This window comes from Colius striatus, chromosome Z, assembly GCF_028858725.1.
Source record: "Colius striatus isolate bColStr4 chromosome Z, bColStr4.1.hap1, whole genome shotgun sequence".
Classification (NCBI taxonomy): domain Eukaryota; kingdom Metazoa; phylum Chordata; class Aves; order Coliiformes; family Coliidae; genus Colius; species Colius striatus.
In genome coordinates this window covers 73,943,870-73,964,959 of record NC_084790.1, presented here as the reverse complement: position 1 = coordinate 73,964,959, position 21,090 = coordinate 73,943,870, and the positions used below count along the sequence as shown (strand labels likewise).

Here is a 21,090-nt window from a genome sequence, read left to right as displayed (position 1 = left end):
TACTACTATAAGCAGTATTTTTGCTGTGAACATTTTTTTTCCCATCATTTCCATCATTTTTCCTAACCACGGCTATGGAGAAGAGGTTATCCCTAACTTCTTTGGTTTTAATTGGAAAACTACTGCTATGTCTTCTCATATTCTTCCTGTAGTAGATGAAGCTAGCAGAATTCTTTCAACCTGTCCTTTCAAGACATGTTTTCTTAAACTGTGATAATTCTTGCTGCTTTCTTCTGGGCATTCTTTAGTTTCCATATATTCTTTTAGGTATGCAAATTCCAAATTTGTGTGCTGGAAGAAGCCTTAGCATATGAAAAGAATGAAGGATTATTTGCAGTGTCTTGCAGTCATGGTTTAGGCCCATCTAGGACCACAATCAGCAATAAGTACCAAGGGCTTTTGGAGCTTCCAAATGACAGGAAAGGCTCAGTTGCTGTTTACGATCATGAGCAAAACAGACAAGACTACTCAACTTGGGAAAGAAAATGAAACTTTATTTAATCCAGCATCACATTACAAAGAAAAAACCAACACAGAGTGGTACAATGATGAAGAGCACAACCAGCTGTTTAAAACCACCTTCCCCCCACTTCTCTCCTCTTCCCAGGCTCAGGCATCTGATCCTGGTGTCTTTACGTTTTCCCTGCCAAGTGGTGCTGGGGGGTAGAGAACAGGAGTTTCAGTCAGGCCTTTCCCAATGGCTCCTGCTGCTTGTTCACATCAAGGCAGGAGAGCTCCTCACTGGTCCTCTCTGCTCCAGCACAGGTTCCCTCATACGCTGGGCAGCCCTGCATAGGCCATTCCAGCGTGTGTTCATTCTGAGGGCTGCAGCTGCTCTCCACCTCCTGTGTGGGTCTCTGTGGCCCACAGGCTCTCCAGCATGACCTGCCCTATGGCCACCTCCTCACACAGTCTCTGCCCGTCCAGGTGCACTCACCCAGAGCTGCTGGTGGCTCTCAGTCCTGCCATTGCCCTCCATGGGTTGCAGGAGCACAGCTGCATTCTCACTAGGGGCTGGAGTGGGATCTCTGGTCTGGCACTGCTCATTCCTTCCTCCCTCCTTCTGTGTCTGTGAGGTCTGTGTCATTTCCTCCATCTTGTATCACTCCTCCATCTCCTTTTCTGCTGCAGATTTCCCTCCTTAAATAATAACCACAGAGGCATCAGAGTGTCCCAGCCAGGCTGGAGATAGATCCAACTCAGAGCTTTTGTTTGAAAACTCAGAACTGTTGGCAGGGCAGAACTGCAGCCCCCTCCCCCTGTTGCCAAACAAAAAGCAGCTTCACACAAACCCATGACACTTCCCATGTACTTTCTGATGGTATTGTAATCTGCCTAAACCCCTAGAGACTTTTCTACAAAAATTTTACTTTGACAACAAGATTCCCATTGTGACACACAGTTAATTATTTCAGCCCAGTGTGGCATTGACATTTCTTCTTACTGGATATATTTTAAGCTATTTTAAGCTAATTTTGAATTCTAACCCTGTTCTCCAATGTGCTTAAAGTCCTTTCCTGATTTATCTGCAGTGTAATAAGTGTAGTAATTTATAACACCTGTTTCTTCAAAATAACTTGGTCTGTTTCCAGTGAGATATACTAACTGATCTTGACCATCTCACCAGTTCTTCAACATCTTTTTGAATTCTGATTCTTTTTCCAAAACGATTGCCATCCTATCTAATTAAAAATGTTTCTACACATTTAGTAAGTTCATTTTCTATTCAGTCGCCTACATCATTTAACAAAAACTTATTGAGTTTGATTTCTTTCTTTTTTTAACAAATTGATTAATAAAATAATTTTATAAAGAGCATATCTGGTTCCAAACCAATTTTATTAGGTAAAAGAAGCCAATTTTTTAGAATTTTTTTCCTGTTCTTTCCCAAAAGAAAGCTAGCAACAGGGCAAGGGGTAATGGGATGAAACTGGAACACAAAAAGTTCCACTTAAACATAAGAAAAAACTATTTCACTGTTCAGGTGATGGAGCCCTGGCACAGGCTGCCCAGAGGGGTTGTGGAGTCTCCTTCCTTGGAGATCTTCAAGACCCGCCTGGACATGTTCATATGTGACCTTATCTAGGTGAACCTACTTCTGCAGGGGTGTTGGACTAGATGATCTCTAAAGTTCCCTTCAAACAACTACCACTCTATGGTTCTATGAAAAGACATAATTTCCTTTTACTGCTTTTTTATTATTATTTTTCTCTTTCACTACTTACTACCATATATAGAAACCTTCTTTCTTCAGCGTCATATGTGTACATGGTCACTCGTAGCATCTCCACACGATTATAAAGCCTTGGTGACCTCTGAATTAAACTGATGAATCACCTTCTGTCTTTTGATGTAATCAGATATTAAAAAACAACTCAATACTCTAGAATCTAGACAAAATATCTAAAAATGCATTGATGAGTTGGTTTATATATTTTTAAAAGGCTTACAAGGAATTTCCTTTCCATTTATGAGACTTCTTCATTCCTTCTAGGTACATTAGGAGGAAGAATTAGGTCACACTCCATTTGAAGTTTTTGAACTATTACAAATTTTATTATTTTCCCACATCAGATACTTCAAGAGGAGGTTGTAGAGTAAAAGAAGATACGCTGCAGCACATCAGCAATTCTTTAATTAATAGATAGAAAGTCTCTTAGCTCTGAATGAATGGAAGGGTTTTTTCTTCCCATTTGCCACAGAGGAAGAGAAATAGGTAGACACAGCAAATCACCTGACAATGCTTAACTATCTCACAATAATTCATGTTTTCCATAGACTTACATCAACTAATGTCAAACTTACCTGAAAACTGTGTTCCAGCACATTCTACAATCCAAAGTTCTATAAATTGTGATTAATGTTTCAGTCTCCAGTCTTTTACTCAATTCCATGCATTATCTCTTGATTCAAGTCCTTAAGTTTTCTAATCCTGCAAATACCTTTTAGGTGTGTTTCTGAAGTCACACAGTCTCACAAAAAGTAACATGAGGATATTAGTATTCTCTTACAATTTTGTGCAGAAAACCAAACTTTGATTTGGTTTTAGGAAGCCAGAAACTCATAAGAAATGCAGAAATGGTATTTTTTATTGACATGTAGGGAAATTTTGATAGGAATTTAACAGTTTAAATAGTTAAATTAGATTGTTGGAGTGCTAGGCATCAGATGTGGGAAGGGAAACATTTAGTAAAACATTAAATGAAAATTATTATAGCTGGGTTTTTCATGGTAAATTACTAGATAATTTGAGACTGCAAGAGATAAAAGTTTTTTCTGATGTTTAAATATAAAGTTTTCACTGGCTTCTTAGTAGACCATAGCCTATTATCCCCATCAACCACTAAAAAGTTACCTGGTTTATTGAATCTTGTATGAAGTCTCCCAGTAATGGTACTTCTGTGATGCAGGCTTTATTATGCTGATGGAAATAATCTGATTCTTGTGGCTTGAAGTTCTCATCAAAATACAAGTTTCTGGTGACCTTAAAATTATTAAATCAACAGTTCAACGTGCTTCAGTAAACAGCCTAACTCACTCGATATGTAAAAAGTGTTCTTTCTCAAAGCAGACAAATTAAAAACCTCCAATATGTGACATTGGTTTGCCAATATTTTTTCAGTTTTTGCTTTCATTCTGAAATTTATGGTAGGACATAAGGCATCAAGTCTAGGTGTTTCTGCCTTCCTTCTTCCTCTTCCAACAGGCTTTAAGCTTCTCAAATCTGTTTTTTTTCCTCTTCTCTCCAAGCTTATGTATGTATAGGATTTTTCTGCTGTATTAAGATGTACTAAGGGCATTACTTCTGGTTTTCCTGATTGAGAGCAAACAGGTCTGTATGTATATATTGTAGACTATTAATTCAAATTGGCCACTTGATTTGGAATACTGATATTATTAAATTAATATTCAAAGACATTGTTAATATTCCTACTATTTAAATCTCTCTTCATAAACTAAAAAATTCACATCACCATTCCACTTTGAATATAAAAGTTTTGTTAGCCATTGAATGTTCATAACTGTACCTTTTCTAAAGGACAAGAAATTTGACTGTAAAAGGCATTTCCCTTATTGCATTTGCTTTTATAGACAATCTGACAAACTTACTGTTTTGGTACCATGCAAGCACTCATAACCTGACCAAAAGAGGTTCCTCTCAAAATTTAGGTCATTTGAAACTTATTTTCAATTTCATATCAAAATTTACTGCAGAGTTTTCTCAGTGAATCTTACTGAGCCATTTCTGAAAGAAGGATTCATGCCTTTCTGTTAACTTTTGGAATATATAATTTTGTATTTTACTAACATGCATTAAGTTTGAAATTTCTATTTGCTTAAAAGCAAATCCATACCTGTTTTAAAAGAGAAATAGGTTATGTTGCACTTATTCGTTTTTATCTTGTACTTTCTTTAAAATCAAAGTAATAGAGCTATTTATAATCCACAAACCAATTCTGAGAAGCTTTTTAAACAATAGAGTTTTGTTTCAGAGTTTAACTATGTTTTCCATCCTATAACACACATTCTTCCAAAAGCAGAGATGGAGTTATGATTGATTAAAATAGATCACAGTGAAAAAAGAGACAGTAGGAATTCAATACACAGAATACATGTGTGTGATTGGTATTTGTGAACTGCTTATTAGCTGTCAATGTAGACGTGTATGTGAGGATGGGTTACTGATCACAATGCAGATCAGGTCCGTATAAAAAAAATTCAGTGCATTGGAGTATTTGTTATTTTGCTATTAGACAAGCCACACATGATTTATTTTAAATTAGAGTATTTTATGTTTGTCTTGAAAGATATTACCATTATCACTAGTACATAATAATGAAATAAATAATTTCTCCATATGGGAATTAAAATTAAGAAATAGTTTTTCTTTAACAAGAGAAACCTGGTAAATATATTTTTTAAAGATATTGACTTTCTTTTATTAGGTTTTATACAAAAGAAAGTATTTATTGACATGTTTATTGACTGGATTAATTGGAATCTTGAAAGAAATTGTCTTTGTAATGCATGGATGAACTTGACACTCCCAGATGTAAGTTAACCTCTATTTTCATTTCAGCTAAAGTGTTGATTCATGTATCAGATGCAACATTGTCCTTATTATGGCAAATTCAGAGTAGAACTATTATAGGTCAATATCTTTTTTCCTTAAAATTCTTCTGTTTCACTGGATAAAGATTCTGGAAACCACTAAGCCAGAAATAAAATGCTTGTCTTAGCACTATATTTATTTATGATTTTCTAATTATATCAGTTCCTTAGGCACCACTGAAAATTAATTTCTAGGAGTTAAAATAAGACTGATTCTGTTTTTTCTTTCCAAGACAGGAGAATAAAATTTGGAGCTGTGTGACCTTAAACATATTTATCCAGAATTTTTAGAATTAGGAAGATGAAAGATTAGAATTTCATCTTTTGAAATCTTCCATCACTGAATTCTCTGATTAGTTTTAGTTTCAGATATTGCTGCTAAACACATGGGATCAAAAGGTTTACTTGTTTTAGCATATTTTGATTTTTATTTCTGGCAGTATGCAACAATTCATATTAACATTTTAAGTGGATTTTACAGTAGAGAAACTGCTTTATTCAAATATACTTCTCATGATGGCCTGCATGTGTAAACCCTTTTTAAGTTTTAAAGTGATGGATTTCCACTGAGTTTAGTGAAAACTAAGGACAGCTGTCATCATCAATATATAAAAATCTAATCTTAGCACAGGAAAGAAATTATATGAGGAATGCTGTGACTCAAGTTTGTTTATTAATAGATCACATACGCATGTATCCCATGTTGTTTATTTTTTGAGAACTTTTACTGCTTCTAAGTAGTACTTTTATTTTAATAACAGATTTTTCTTTTCTTAAATCACCATTTTAAAGTGAGGCTTTTATAGCAGAAGAACCTAAATACATAATGAAATGTGTGGCGATAAGCAAAGTATACATTTATCCTGTGCAAATTATACTAAACTCGTCATTTCATCACCGTGTGATTTAAGAGAGTTTCAAGCAAGAATTGAAATTATGAATGCTACTACCAATGTTGGGCATTATTAAATTGCCTCACTCTGTGTTGCACCCAGCCCTCTTTCATGTAAACACATTACTTCCTTCACAAACTCCAACCTGGAGCAAACTAGACACTTTCCTTGAGAAGGAAATGTGGGGCAGAAGATAGTGTAAAGGTATATAGTAGGGTTTTGCCACACCAGTAATGCAGAAATGAACTGTGTCACTTTTGTGTCCTCTGAACCCTGCTCCACTATTTACCTGCAGTATCTTCAGGGGTAGAGAGACACATGGCAAGCTGCAATAATGAAAATAATGACAGAGCTGAGAAAAGCCACATGCTGGATTCATGCTAGCAAAGTAGGGGCAACGCATAGGCCTAAGGGTTTCCTAGATTTTGCACTCATGTTCCTAAATTATGAGTTCAACACTTAGTGCTTTCCCAGATGGAGCATGATTCAAGGGTTAGTATGTATTACGGGCTATTATCTCATAGGCAGTTTAGAGATAGACTCCTATTTAGGGGGCCAGAGTATTTATTTAGAGAGATGTCAACTGCACGTGCCAATTACGCTCAGTGACAGACAGTCATCTGTGATCTGTTTTGATTAATGATGTATATCCTTTATAAATCTTGGAAATCTCACTGCAGAATCTTGTCTATTCTAACAAGGAAAAAGACCTAAGGATACATAGTATATAGAAAGAGTATGTTTATGGATACATATTTGACAATATTTATTATTTTGGTTTTGTAGTTACAAAATCTGGCATCTGCATTCACAGTGAACTCAGAACTTATGAACTGGCGCAGATTCTTGCTAGCAGCAGCACAGCCCTGGCCAGTGCCATCTGTGACACAGCTTCTCAAAACGCTCCGTAGCTTCCAGTCTGTTGATATAGCTGGATCAGGCTTTGTTACACAGGAGTACTATATGCAGGTTATATTTCTTTTCTCTTTTGAATAATTCTCTTTCATTAAACTCTCTGAACTGAATAATGTATTGTTGGGTTTATTCACATTCAGAAATTCAGTGTGAATTTTAAATGCTTTGGCTTTTGAGGGTGCTTACTAGTGAAAAATGTCTTCAGGACAAGGAAGGACTATTTTTCTTATCCATAGCTCTACAAATCAGGATAATTAAGCTTAGTTTTTACTTTCATTTCCTACTTTCCCCATAAATTAATTTAGAGTTGTCATGGTTTTGTGTGGAGCAGTTTCTGGTAATGGAGAAGGTGCTGTAAAGATGTCTGCACTAAGAAATTGCTCGAAACTCTCCCCAGCTCTGAGTCAGGCCCACTTCTGAGACTGAGACAATTAGGTGCCTCCATGATCACTTTTTAAGAAGAAGCCAGAAGAGGAGGGTTCATCCTCTTCCTGCTTGTTGTTTTTCCTTTACCTAGCTGGTCAAAACCACGACAAGAGTAAAAAACACTTCCATTCTAGGGAAACTACTGTGACCACTTTGAGCACTGTTGACTTGTTTGGTGCTGTATCTATAAAACAAAAAATTTCCTCAAAACAGAAATAAGTATTTTAGTTTGGACTTACCAGCTCTACTTTCATTAAATATTTTTAGAATTTTTCAAATAAGAATTTTTTGTAAAGGAAGATTGAAGACCTTTGAATAGATGGTATGTTGTAAAATTCCTTGATCTGATTTCTGTTTGAATCATTGCATAGGTAGCAAGATTTTTCAGGAAGCAAGTTTCGTGAAAGAGTAAAGAGAATATATTTTGCTCATTTTATGAAAATTCTGCTCTTTAATTTTCACTTTTACTTTGGATTTTTAATTGCACTTACTCACACTGCTGATTCACTTTTCTAATGCATAATAGCTATATATATAATCACAGAATCACAGAGTCATAGAATGGTAGGGGTCAGAAGGAACCTCTAGTGATCATCTAGTCCAACCTCCCTGCCAAAGCAGGTCCACCTAGATCAGGTCGCAAAGGAATGCGTCCAGGTGGATTTTGAAAAGCTCCAGAGAAGGAGACTCCACACCCTCCCTGGGCATCCTGTGCCAATGCTTCTGCACCTGAACAGTAAAGAATTTTTTCACAGAATCACAGAATGGTAAGGGTTGGAAGGGACCTTGAAAGATCATCTAGTCCAACCCCCTGCTAGAGCAGGACCTCCTGCTCTAGCAGGAGTAGGTCACACAGGAATTCATCCAGGTGGGTTTTGAATGTCTTTAGAGGAGACTCCACAACCCATCTGGGCAGCCTGTTCCAGTGCTCCCTCACACTCATAATGAAGAATTTCCTTCTATTTCTTTGGAACCTGTTATGTTCCAGCTTGTACCCATTGCCCCTTGTCCTATCATTGGACATCACTGAGAACAGCCTGGCTCCATCCTTCTGACACTTATCCTTTAAGTATTCGTAAACATTAATGAGATTAATCAGTCTCCCCTTCTCCAAGCTGAAGAACCCCAGCTCCCTCAGCCTTTCATCATAAGGGAGATGCTCCACTCCCTTGATCATCTTTGTGGCCCTGCACTGGACTCTCTCCAGCAGTTCCCTGTCCCTCTTGAGCTGAGGAGCCCAGAACTGGACACAGGACTCCAGATGAAGCCTCACTAGGGCAGAGGAGAGGTGGAACAGAACCTCCCTCGACCTGCTGGCCACACTTCTTGATGCATCCCAGAATATATATACATATCCATACTTTTCAGTAATTCCCAAAGTATCTTTTGCAAAGTACAAACAAATACAAACAAATACTGAATTATTCTGATATCTTCATAATTCCAGGAATTAAGGTCTTAGTAATCTGTCTGTCAAATAACTGTAGAGCATAGGAACCGTTTAATTTTAATATGTGAAAATAAATTACTTTTTTTTTCTTAACCAGGTTGGCTTATGGTTTAATGGAATTGAAGACCTGAGCATTACAAAAAGTCACACAGAACCTTTGCCTTTAGATAGGCTAAGACAGCTCAGGAAGGTAACTTATGTGTTTTGAAGAGACCACTCATTATTCTAACCTGGGAGATCTTGTTCAAGAGTTTCTTGGGTCTCTTTTTTCCTGTAACTGCTGAAATGTTTCCATGATTTTTTAGATCAGGTGGTGCTTCAGACTATGACTCAAAGTTAGAAATAATGTAGAAAGGAAGCTAGGAATTGTCCTTCAGTACTCTGAATCATAGTCTGCTCAGAAAAACTTAATTATTCCTATTCTCCCTTGAACTGCCTTAATTTTGGCTACAAAGTAACAAGCATTGTAAAGAATGGGAGGCAAATGAACACTTCATCTAAGCTCATGGAAGTCTGCACTGAAGGAGATAATAACCTGATCTGAATAGAAGAAAACATTTTGCACTTATTTGTCATAATACACTGTTTTATTAATTTGTCCTTGTTCTATGAGTCCTCAATCTAAAAAAAACCCCAAAGACTATAATTTGTCACCTTATATATATGACTCAATTCTCTTGATTTATTCAGTGCTGATATATTTTTAAAGATAATATCACATATCATTGCGTACTTTGGTCTACAGTCTTTGATTGGTATTTGATTAAATTCTGCTGGTAGAAATTAATTTACTTATTTTGTCCGTTTATAGTTTTTCTTCACCTTATTTGCTGACACCAGAAAAGATCCTCCTCTGCTCGACTATACTGAGATGCTACTTTATTTTGCCACCCATTCTGATCCAGTTGAAGGCATTTACAGAGCACTTAGCATTGCTACTGGAATGTGCATTCATAGAAAAGAAGAATCTTCTCTTTCACCTTTGGTAAAATATTACTGTAAAATATTAGAGAATAGCAGTAGTGCTTTCCAATGATAAATTATCTAGGTTTATGTCTATTTTCTTACACTGGGTATCTCTAGTCCTTACAAAGAGTCTCACTGACTTCATGAAAACTCTGCAAATAGTTCCACTGACTTGAGTAATAATACTCATAATTACTCTTCCAAAAGTATGAATATTTTCTTGCCAAGTAATAGTGAAAGTTTAACTGTAACTTAATACATAAGTGTAACTTATGGTATTGTTATCTAAAGATATAAAACCTGATATTATTGCTGACCTTGCTGTCTTTTTCTCTGTGTTTCTTTGGTGTATTTAGATGTATGTACATCTTTGTTGTTATTTTCAAGTGCTTTGGTTTATCTGTAAATCTGAAGGATTACTGATTATTTTTCTATGAAATAATTTTTAGAATTGTTTTTAGAGCCATGATGACTTTACTGTCCCAACAAATGAAGATGAACTTTTGCACATTGTTAGTATTTATGCATGTTATTTCTAAAGTTTCAAAACTGCCATTAATGCACTGCATGCATCAGTTACTTATTATTGAAGTAGAAGTCAGTTTTTGAGACATCTGTACACACTTTGGAAAGAGCTTGCTTTCCTAGATAATAAAATGTTTTACTACACTATCACATTCACAGTGACACTAACATTTGCCTATGTAAGACATAGTTGTGCTCTCCAGAAACAGTGTAGAATGGGCATTATTTTACCACAAGATGCAAACCTACACATATGAATAGTTACATTTTATCTCTTCAAACAACAAATTATATTATTGTACTCTTTTGTGTCTGCTTTTGTTTGGCAAAACAGTTTTTGTGCATGGGAGATAATGAATAACACAATAACACAAAAATAACACAATTTCCTTTTTGTATTTCACAATTACATACTGAACTTAGTTTATCATATTTCATGTTATCACTGAACATATGAAGGATAAGATGGTTATCAGAGGGAGTAAGCATGGCTTCACCAAGGGGAAATCCTGTCTGACCAACCTGATAGCCTTCTATGAGGGCATAACCAGCTGGCTAGATGAGGGGAGAGCAGCTGATGTCATCTACCTTGAATTCAGCAAGGCTTCTGAAACTGTCTCCCATATCATCCTCATCAGAAAGCTCAGGCAGTGTGGCTTGAATGAGTGGACAGTGAGGTGGATGGAGAGCTGGCTGAATGGCAGAGCCCAGAGGGTGGTGATCAATGGCACAGAGTCGAGTTGGAGGCCTGTGGCCAGTGGAGTTCCACAGGGATTGGTTCTGGGGCCAGTCTTGTTCAACGTTTTCATCTATGACTTGGATGAGGGGACAGAGTGTACCCTCAGCAAGTTGGCTGATGACACCAAACTGGGAGGACTGGCTGATTCCCCAGAAGACTGCGCTGCCATTCAGCGGTGTGGTAGTTTGAGCCTGGCTGGATGCCAGGTGCCCACCACACCGCTTTATCCCCCACCTCCTCAGCAAGCCAGGGAAGGGGAGAAAATAAGATGGGAATCTCGTGGGTTGAGATAAAGCAGTTTAATAAATAAGCAGCAAAGCCGTGTGCGCGGGAAGCAAAGCAAAAGCAGATAAGCTGTTACTCTCTACTTCCCATCAGCAGCGATGTCCAGCCACCTCCCGAGAAGCAGGGCTTTGGTACGTGTAGCGGTTGCTTTGGGAAGGCCAGAAATGAATCTTGCCTCCCCTTCCTGCTCCTCTCCCCCAGTTTATGTTACTGAGCTGACGTCATATGGTATGGAATATCTCCTTGGTCAGCCTAGGTCAGCTGTCCTGGCCATAGTCCCTCCCAAGATCATGCCCACCCACAGCTATTGGTGAAGGTGGGGGAAGGAATGCTGGAGGGACAGCCCTGATGCTGTGCAAGCGGTAGTCATAATATTGATATCAACAGTAAGCACAGCACTGCACTGCAAGAGCTGCTGTGGAAAATCACTACCATCCCAGATGGTAGATGGAAGCGGGATCTCGACTGGCTTGAGAGTTGCGCAGAGAGGAACCTCCCGAGGTTCAACAAGGACAAGTGCAGAGTCCTGCATCTGGGAAGGAACAACCCCCTGCACCACCACAGGCTGGGGGGCGAACTGCTGAAGAGCAGCTCTGCGGAGAGAGACCTAGGAGTCCTGATTGATAATAAGCTAAATATGAGCCAACAATATGCCCTCATGGCCAAGAGACCAATTGGCATCCTGGGATGCATCAAGAAGAGTGTGGCCAGCAGGTCAAGGGAGGTTCTTCTTCCTCTCTCCTCTGCCCCGGTGAGGCCTCATCTGGAGTCCTGTGTCCAGTTCTGGGCTCCTCAGCTCAAGAGGGACAGGGAACTGCTGGAGAGAGTCCAGCACAGGGCCACCAAGATGATCAGGGGAATGGAACATTTCATACGAGGAAAGGGTGCAGGAACTGGGGCTGTTTAGTCTGGAGAAGAGGAGATTGAGGGGAGACCTTATTAACAAATATGTCAGGAGGTTGGGACATCCCTTTTTTCTATAGTAGCTAGCAACAGGACAAGGGGTAATGGGATGAAGCTGGAACACAAAAAGTTCCACTTAAATATAAGAAAAAACTATTTCACTGTTCAGGTGATGGAGCCCTGGCACAGGCTGCCCAGAGGGGTTGTGGAGTCTCCTTCCTTGGAGGTCTTCAAGACCTGCCTGGACATTTTCCTCTGCAACCTGATCTAGGTGAACCTGCTTCTGCAGGGTTGCTGGACTAGATGATCTCTAAAAGTCCCTTCCAACCCCTATCATTCCATGGTTCTATGATTCTGTGGTATTTCAGTGGAACATTCTAACTCTCACATCACTTAATATAAAGAAACCTGCTCTCCTAACTGTTTCTGCTTGGTTTGATCCATTTGGTTGGGATTTTTGTAAGAGGTTAAGTAACTGCACTGGCATTATCACTTTTGTCAATGAATTCTTAAGACTGTGAATCACTGATCAAGGATGCATTTCCTTTCCATCTAGAACATACAATGTATCTCTGAGGAGCAAGGGTTGTACCCTGTCTAAGCTGATGATATCCTTATGTTTAGTGTATGCTGTGTGAATCTATGCTGTGTCTGATGTGGGTCTCACAAAGTATTATACATATAGTCTATTGTTTAAAAACCTGGAAATCATAGAATCATAGAACGGTAGGGATTGGAAGGGACCTTTAGAGATCATCTAGTCAAACCCCCTGCAGAAGCAGGTTCACCTAGATCAGGTCACGTAGGAACATGGAAATATCTAAGACTGATGCTAAATGAATACCTTGCATGTGTAGTATCTCTTTGACTTTATAGTTGTCTTTTATAGATTGATGCTTAGAGTTGCACGGCTAATAGAAGATAATGTTAATCTTGTCTTCTGATGCCTTCTGTTCCATATGGATGCACATTAACAGTAATATTGAGTACAGAAAAAGAGAACAAATAAAATCCTGTTCCACTGAAGTGAATGAGTTTTCCCTGTTAGCTTCAGTAGGGCAAACATTTCAGGTAGGATGTTGCACAACCACAAGGGGGCAAAAAGTAAATTATGGGCTGGTATCACATCATGTTTGAGTTAAATTCTACCACAGAGAAAGGCATAGATTATTGAAGACATCACAGTGGTTTTTGGTACCAAATTAAGAATCTAAATATTTGTCTACCTGTAGCTGTTTATATGTGATCTAAAAGTCTCAGTTCTCACTACAGGTACTGGAAATCTAGTAAATATTGCCAGTGGAGTATTCACCAGTGGAATTTAAAGAGCTCTCCATTTAAAGAGGTCATCTCAAATATTTTTTTATAATATACCTTAGGTAGCCAGCTTATAAGTAGACACATGCAGAGCAGCACCTAGTTCTCATTTTCTTGTTCCATGCTGATAATTGTGATGACTTCTCATTGGTAGCTGCCTACAGAAGTAGACCTGAGACTTTAACGATGTTAATAGAAGATCAGACAAACATATCCTAGAGATTTTTTTACTTTTACTAACTTCAGAGTAAAGACCCTTTTACGTTAAATGCTTAGCTTTTAAGTCTCAATAGTTTTGTTATTGATTATTTAGATCTTATAACTAAATTGAAATGATACAGTGGGAGACAGAAAATTCAAAGTGCTAATATTTATGTACTCTCCACTGTTGAGTGTTAATAAAATCTGTATCACTGACTCTGTTCCTCTTCTGTTGAAAAAGACATGAATTGAGTCCAAAGACATGAATTGGGTCCTAAGACATGTAACATAAGTATGACTGAATTTCAGCACTCCCTCCTAATGAGGAAGGAAATAATATGTTCAATTAATTCTTCAATTTCCTGTTATTGTTAATGGTTAGTCTACACATTGGCCTAATCTGGTTAAAGTATTGTTTACTCATGTGAGATCCCTTCTCATCTTTGTGCACATAAATCTCTACAGTTTTTTGCTTTGTGGCCATCTCTAGTATTGCCACAGAGATACCTCATTGCTTGTTTACAGTTAACAACTAATTTTTCTACATAAAGTCTCTCCCATCTTTTCCTGTGAAAAGCTGGTGAGCCTATTTCAACTGTCAGACAAAATAAAGTTCTTGCAGTGACTCCTTGCTTTGGACTAGAAAATTCATGCTGTTTGTTTCATGTGAACATTCAGAATTACCAAGTTTACTCATTATACAAACACAAGATTCTTAGTAGACTACTGTAATTTGTATCTGTTAAGTATATTTATGATTTGTTTCTCTGAAGAATATTAATTGCTCAGTGGAAAGTTGTCCATGTTCCTGGAAAATGTTTTTATTAGATTTTTACTAATGCTAACAGTATGGATATTTCTGGACTCTCAATATCTATTCCTTTATCCTATAATTCTGCAGACAATTTTGTGTGAATTTGGGATTTTTGTTTTGGAGGAACTGAAGTTTGGAAGCATAATCCAGTGCACCTTAATGAATGTCTAACTAAAATGGATGACCTACTGACAGACTGTTTATAGCCAAGTATTACACTTCCGCTTTTTTTCCTTTAGGCTTTTCCTTATACCAACATGGTGCCAAATAGGAAAACTTTAATAGAAGATAAAAAACAAGTCTTGAGTTACATGAATGAAGGAACAATTTCACTAGCAACTCTTCTCAAAGTGTTTCATACTGGAGGAAGTAAAAATCAAGATAATCATAGATTCAGTAATCTGGTGAGGGAAGGCAGCTATGATAAGGTAGGCTGGGGCATTCAAATAATATTTTGTACCTTGCATTCTACGTTAAATAAAAATCTAATGCAATCTTTGCTTTCCCTTAAATTTTAAAAAATGCATAATAAATTGAACATGTACTGTTTTTTCTCAAAGCATTTCATTAAAATATACAAAGAATTAGGCACTGAAGATCTGACACCACTTCCAGTTGCACTCCTTTTGAAGCATCCTTTCATTCAAGACTTGATCAACAAGTATCAAGAATACACACTTCCTGTAAGTATTGTTTTCTGGGACCAAGAACTTTGTAAGTTCACACGTTGAAATTTACATTATGCCAGAAATGTACATGTAATTAATTTAAATGCTGCCAGAATTCAGTGCAGACCAGATATACAGCATAGCAGGTTGTAGATTACTTCAGTTGCTTTGTTTTCCATGAAAATTCTGTCCATCAAAGACTGTCTTGCTTTCTGATCTGTTTATTTCAACCTGTCTTGCTGGCCTATAGCAGCCTACAAGTCTTTTACTGTCTTATCACATATGGCATTGCCATAGGAAGAAGCCTGATTCCGTTATCTTCTCAACAGGATCTTACTGCAATATGCTGTGGAGTGTGTGATAGAACATACTCTATCCCAGGCCAATTAGGCTACAAAAAAGGGAATACAGATGTAAATGTCCTTCCCTGACATATTCCAGAGCTTCCCTGTTACCCGCATGTGTGTTTAAATGTGCATTACAACTCTTGCACATACACCAAATTTTAGCCAGAATTATCAACATTTTAAATGTGTTGAATTATGGTAAAAATACATGATATACACGGTGGAACAAAATAGTGTGAGATAAAAGAAAGCATGCTTGCATTTGCTTGCCCAAACAGTCTTCGTAAGTCTGAGACAATCAAAACCAGGGACACGTAGTGTCCCACAAACTGTAAATCTGAATAAGATACAGGATATTCCAGGAATAACTTGCTATTTCTTAATTATGTTCATCACTTGAAAGAAGTGTCCAGCATTGTATCATTTATATTCATTGTTGGTAAAAGACAAAATGTAAGAACAAAATTTTTTTTTGTCAAACTAAGAGTTAAAAATTTATTTGTTATAGTAGTAAAAATTACAAAAGGGAAATGGAAGAGAAAAACAACACAACTAAAGATTATGACCTTTAGTGACTATCTTGCCTTTGTTCATGTCTCGGGCAATTTGGGAAGACAGACACCATGGAATTCTAGGTCATTCTTTCCCTTCCTCATTCTTTCAACCTGACCTTTTTTATTTAATCAAATACTGCATTTTCTAGTTTGAACGTCTTTTCAAACTTCATCGAGTTTCTTGTGAACCAACGCATTTGTTAAAGTAACTCTATGTTCTATATGTGATCCATCTCAAGAACTGTTCTTTACACAAACATGTCAATAACCTTACATTATTTAACATACTGCAAGCTCCTTGTGAAGAACAAATGTGATGCAACCTAAAGTAACACTTAACTAGGTGTATATACTTTATTTTTTACAAGAAAGGAGACTTCTTTTTAAAATCTTTGTACACTAACCAATAGATGAATATGAAGAGCACATTTCTATTTATAAAAATGTCTAATCTTTCTGCACTACTCTCAGGAGGAACTGTGTCATATAGCTTAAAGAATAGATTGGAGGATGCATTTAAATTTTATTAGCTACCTTTGTTATTTGTGGTTGGTATTATATGTTCAGGGCAGAACAGTTACAAAAATTGTCAATATGTGAGAAAAGCTGCAATCAAGAAACTGTTGTCTGTGAATAGTGGCAGCAATTGAGAGTTTCAGTGTACATGCTCTAGCTCAAAGGAGTTTCCACAGTTTGTCTACTAAAGATATACTGGCATCATTGCATTTGAATAATACATTTTCTTAGATATTTAGCAGATTCAATCAATGACTGTATCTCCTTCCTTGACAGTTAAATGATACTGAGCTTCATTTTTAACTTGTAATACTTAGAATTCGTCTTGCAAGGACTCATACTATCGCAAATATATTCTTCTATGGTTTCTATAATTTAAAATATAAGACTATACTCTGCAACTATTTAATAAATACAAACTGCTGTTTATGCATGAAATCAACACATCACAGTCTTACTTTCAAATTCTGACTAGCTGAGGAAGAACTATGACCATAGTTCTTACTCAACTCTACAGCAAGTTGTTATACTCACCAGCAAACATGGATAGAGACCCAATGACTACTGCTTTATGTAGGTTAAGATTCAAAAACATATGAAGTCCATGAACAGTTTTACTCTGAAAATTCCATATTTGGTGAATAAGTGAACTTTTTTTCTTACTAAAACTTTTCCAAAGTAAGTAAACAATATTTTTAACATCAATTGTTTTTTCAGAATCTCTCCTGAGACTATAAAAATCTCTATAAAAATGAAATTCAACCACAGTGCTGTTATTGTGAGATCTTTTACAAGATAAATATAGCAAGCTAGGGTGTGGTTACTCAGGTTAAAATGCAGTCATACTACTGCAGTCATAAACAGTGGAAAATAAAATGTTTTGCTGAGAACTATAGATGGGGCATCTAACTTAACAATTTTTAAATTTGAGTTAGGGCACCTGATTCTTTTGACTTCTTAATGACCTATACAATTCTAATAAATCTCATCTCTGATAAAAATATTTTCCACAGCTGAGTCATATTCTTGTCTTTCAAAGGGAATCTGTTTTCTCAGTTCATGTACTAGTGGGCTAGCAACATCATGTGTGATGATGACCATTTTGTTAGCCTCAGTACAAATGACAACAAATGAATAAGCTTGGGAATTCTATTACTTTTTCATCTGGTGTGTTCTGTCTTGATTAGAAGTTGTTCTGGTCCAGACTAGAACTTTCAATTGGCTTGCCATTATCTACATATTTTTTTCACTTATCAGAAGAAATTAATTTCTTTAGAATAGTTGGCGCACACCTATGTGTGAGTGTGTGTTTATGAATACACTTCATTACATTCTGAATATAATTGTTTTGAAATACACTCAATAATACATGACAGAGTATTTTTATTAGTCCAACTGAATCAGATGAAGGAAGCAAGCAATTCTGCCTTTTCCTACTTCATAAATTTGGCTATTAAGGTTGGGCTATTAAGGGAACTTGTTCAGGTCTGGTATTGTCTCTTGTAACATATTTTATCTTCTATACTGAAACTGTTATAGATACAGTAATCCAGAAACAACCACACATTTTAGTAACTCTGCATTATGATTGTGATAAATTTAAATAAATAATTCGGGATATATTCTACTTCTATAACTCTTAATGCTTACATTAGTCTTTTGTTTTGAGTGGACTACATTCTTACAGTCACTTAGGATAACAAGGTAGCTTGATAGTTAACATTCAATTTCTTTATATAAAAACTATTATACGTTTATATCTTTCAGATCCTGAATTGTTCATTTAAAAACACTCTATTTTTTTAAATAGAGCTGTCACATTGTATTGGTGTATTGATATGTTAAATTTAATATATTTAACATAGGTCCTTGTATGAAGCTTGTACTTTCTAAGTGATCTGCAATATTATTACTGCTGTTGTTAGTTTTGTTAATAATTTCAGTAATATTATTCAGAGTTTCATTCAAATAGGAGTTCCACTGAGATAGGATTTCTAGTAAGAAAAACATTATTGTGTCAATTATTACAAAATCTATTTGCACTCATTAAGGTTGTACAACTCAACAAACATTCAGAACTCCTTGTTTCACTTAACAAAGTAAAAATGCTTTCTGTCTAGGGGGAGTTCATACAGATTATATTCAATAAGTCTTATGAAGTGGATCACATAGTTCATAGTCAGTACTTAGTATTTGGTAGAAAAAAGCACTGCTGAATCATTGTCTACTCATAGACAGTAGTTGTAATACGAAACTTGAAAAGCCTTTTTCATGTGGTGTTTTAAATGTCCCAGTACGCAAGAGAAGGAAAATTTAACTCAGTGTTTAAATACCTAGTTTAAAAAAGACACGTGTATTATGTTTCTCGTAATCTCATATTCTGTCACCAAAAAAATCTCAGGAAATGCAAATATACATTACATTTTTTTATTACATTACAAATTATTAAAATATCTATTAAAGTAATGGGAACATTCAGTGTGCTTCATTAAATGTAGACATTGTAAATCTGTTGGAGTGCTATTTCTCTTATTCTGAAGTTATTTAGTTTTGATTTCATCTGCAAAACTGCTAATTCACAGAATCACAGAATCTTAAGGGTTGGAAGGGAGCTTGAAAGATCACCTAGTCCAAATCCCCTGCCAGAGCAGGACCACGTAGAGTAGGTCACACAGGAACTCGTCTAAATGGGTTTTGAATGTCTCCAGAGAAGGAGACTCCACAACCCATCTGGGCAGCCTGTTCCAGTGCTCCCTCACTCTCACAAGGAAGAATTTTTTCCTTCTGTTTCTGTTATGTTCCAGCTTGTACCCATTGCCCCTTGTCCTATCATTGCACATCACTGAGAAGAGCCTGGCTCCATCCTCCTGACACCCACTCTTTAAGTATTTGTAAACATTAATGAGGTCACCTCTCAGTCTCCTCCTCTCCAAGCTGAAGAGCCCCAGCTTCCCCAGCCTTTCATCATAAGGAACATGATCATCTTTGTGGCCCTGCATTGAACTCTCTCCAGCAGCTCCCTGTCCTTCCTGAACTGAGGGGCCCAGAACTGGACACAGTATTCCAGATGTGGTATCATGAGAGTGGAGTAGAGGGGGAGGAGAACCTCTCTTGACCTACTCACCACACTCCTTCTAATACAACCCAGAATGCCATTGGCCTAATTACAGAAATATAATCTGTACAGAGAAGAATTTTTTGTATTCTTAACACATTCTTAAATACTGTTCTATCACACGCTCTTGTGTATCAGATTATAATTTTCAATCCTACCATTATTAGCTCTAAGATGATATTTAATATGTATTTTTGTGGCACCGCTAGAGCATAAAATTTCCACTTCCTACACACAGGAACACAATGACAGTATATGATGTGCTTCTATATATCATTTGCTCCATGATGATCAGCAGTAGCTTTCTTAAAGTTCGTTTTAGAGGCACATAGACTTGTACTTTGTATTTAGAACTCTCAATGTAAAATTTGCATTCTATCACACCAGAAGCACTGAAGTTTGCTGAGATCCTCATCTGCTTTGTGTGGTAATGATGAGTACTGATAATAAACTTGCTGAAGGTTCCATTTGCTAACATTTAGTTTTGACAAACCGGAATTGAAACTCTTTCTTCTGACTCAATGTTCTGAAAAAGGCCTCCTTAAACTGAAATATTTCTTAGAGTCAAAGATAAATGTTAGTACTACCCTCTAACAAATGATGGGTAAAATTGTCTTCTTAACACTCTTCTGCATTCATTGAAATGCTCCTGATATTTTGCAAGGCACATGAGACATCGTTATGTACAGGCAGCTTCTGCTTTTGAAAAAAAGGCTGTATCTTCAAAAATGCAAAAAATGCATGTTGCAGTATGTATTTGAATTTAAACGAATTTATTCTCTTAAAATTCTGACTGTGAATTGTTCTTCCTAAATGTTTACTGACAATAGCAGAAAATACTAGAAAGTTAAACTACTATCCATTTTTGTATTAAACATACAGCACATAATCAAAAATTCCTTGTTTATCCTACTTACACAATGGGAAATTGGAAATAGAGACAGTTCTGCTAATAAAAATTTACTGAATATTAGCAAATCAAACAATGTGTTAGAAAGAATGCAGAACTCAACAAAAAATTCAGTGTATTTGGATACGTATGATTTTAAATTTTAATTATTTCCATTTTGATGAAGTGTTCTTTAAGTTCAGTCTGAAATATGGTATATTAAAAAGAATCACTTTATTGAAGGATTTTCCTCTATGTATTCAGAATAATATTTGCTGTTTTAAACAACAGCATTACTACCTGTCTTCACTGAAAAATTTAAGCCAATGCTTAATATCTCTGGTTACTCTTAAGAACTGCATTTTAACACACTGTAGTTTTGTAAAACCACTGAAGGCAATAATGCTGTGGGATAACACGAAAACATCATGTCGTTGATATTAGTGGTACATCAG

The 21,090-nt window shown here is 36.5% G+C and overlaps 1 protein-coding gene across 1 annotated transcript in view; it reads left to right on the top strand.

Moving 5' to 3' along the window:
• Nucleotides 1-21,090, top strand: part of SPEF2 (sperm flagellar 2) — an 86,293-nt gene that overhangs the window by 64,400 nt on the left and 803 nt on the right. The window contains exons 30-35 of the mRNA XM_062018836.1: nucleotides 4,947-5,053; nucleotides 6,792-6,974; nucleotides 8,894-8,986; nucleotides 9,608-9,781; nucleotides 14,786-14,974; nucleotides 15,107-15,229. Coding sequence (XP_061874820.1) covers nucleotides 4,947-5,053; nucleotides 6,792-6,974; nucleotides 8,894-8,986; nucleotides 9,608-9,781; nucleotides 14,786-14,974; nucleotides 15,107-15,229 — 869 coding nt within the window. The remainder of the gene's footprint in view (nucleotides 1-4,946; nucleotides 5,054-6,791; nucleotides 6,975-8,893; nucleotides 8,987-9,607; nucleotides 9,782-14,785; nucleotides 14,975-15,106; nucleotides 15,230-21,090) is intronic.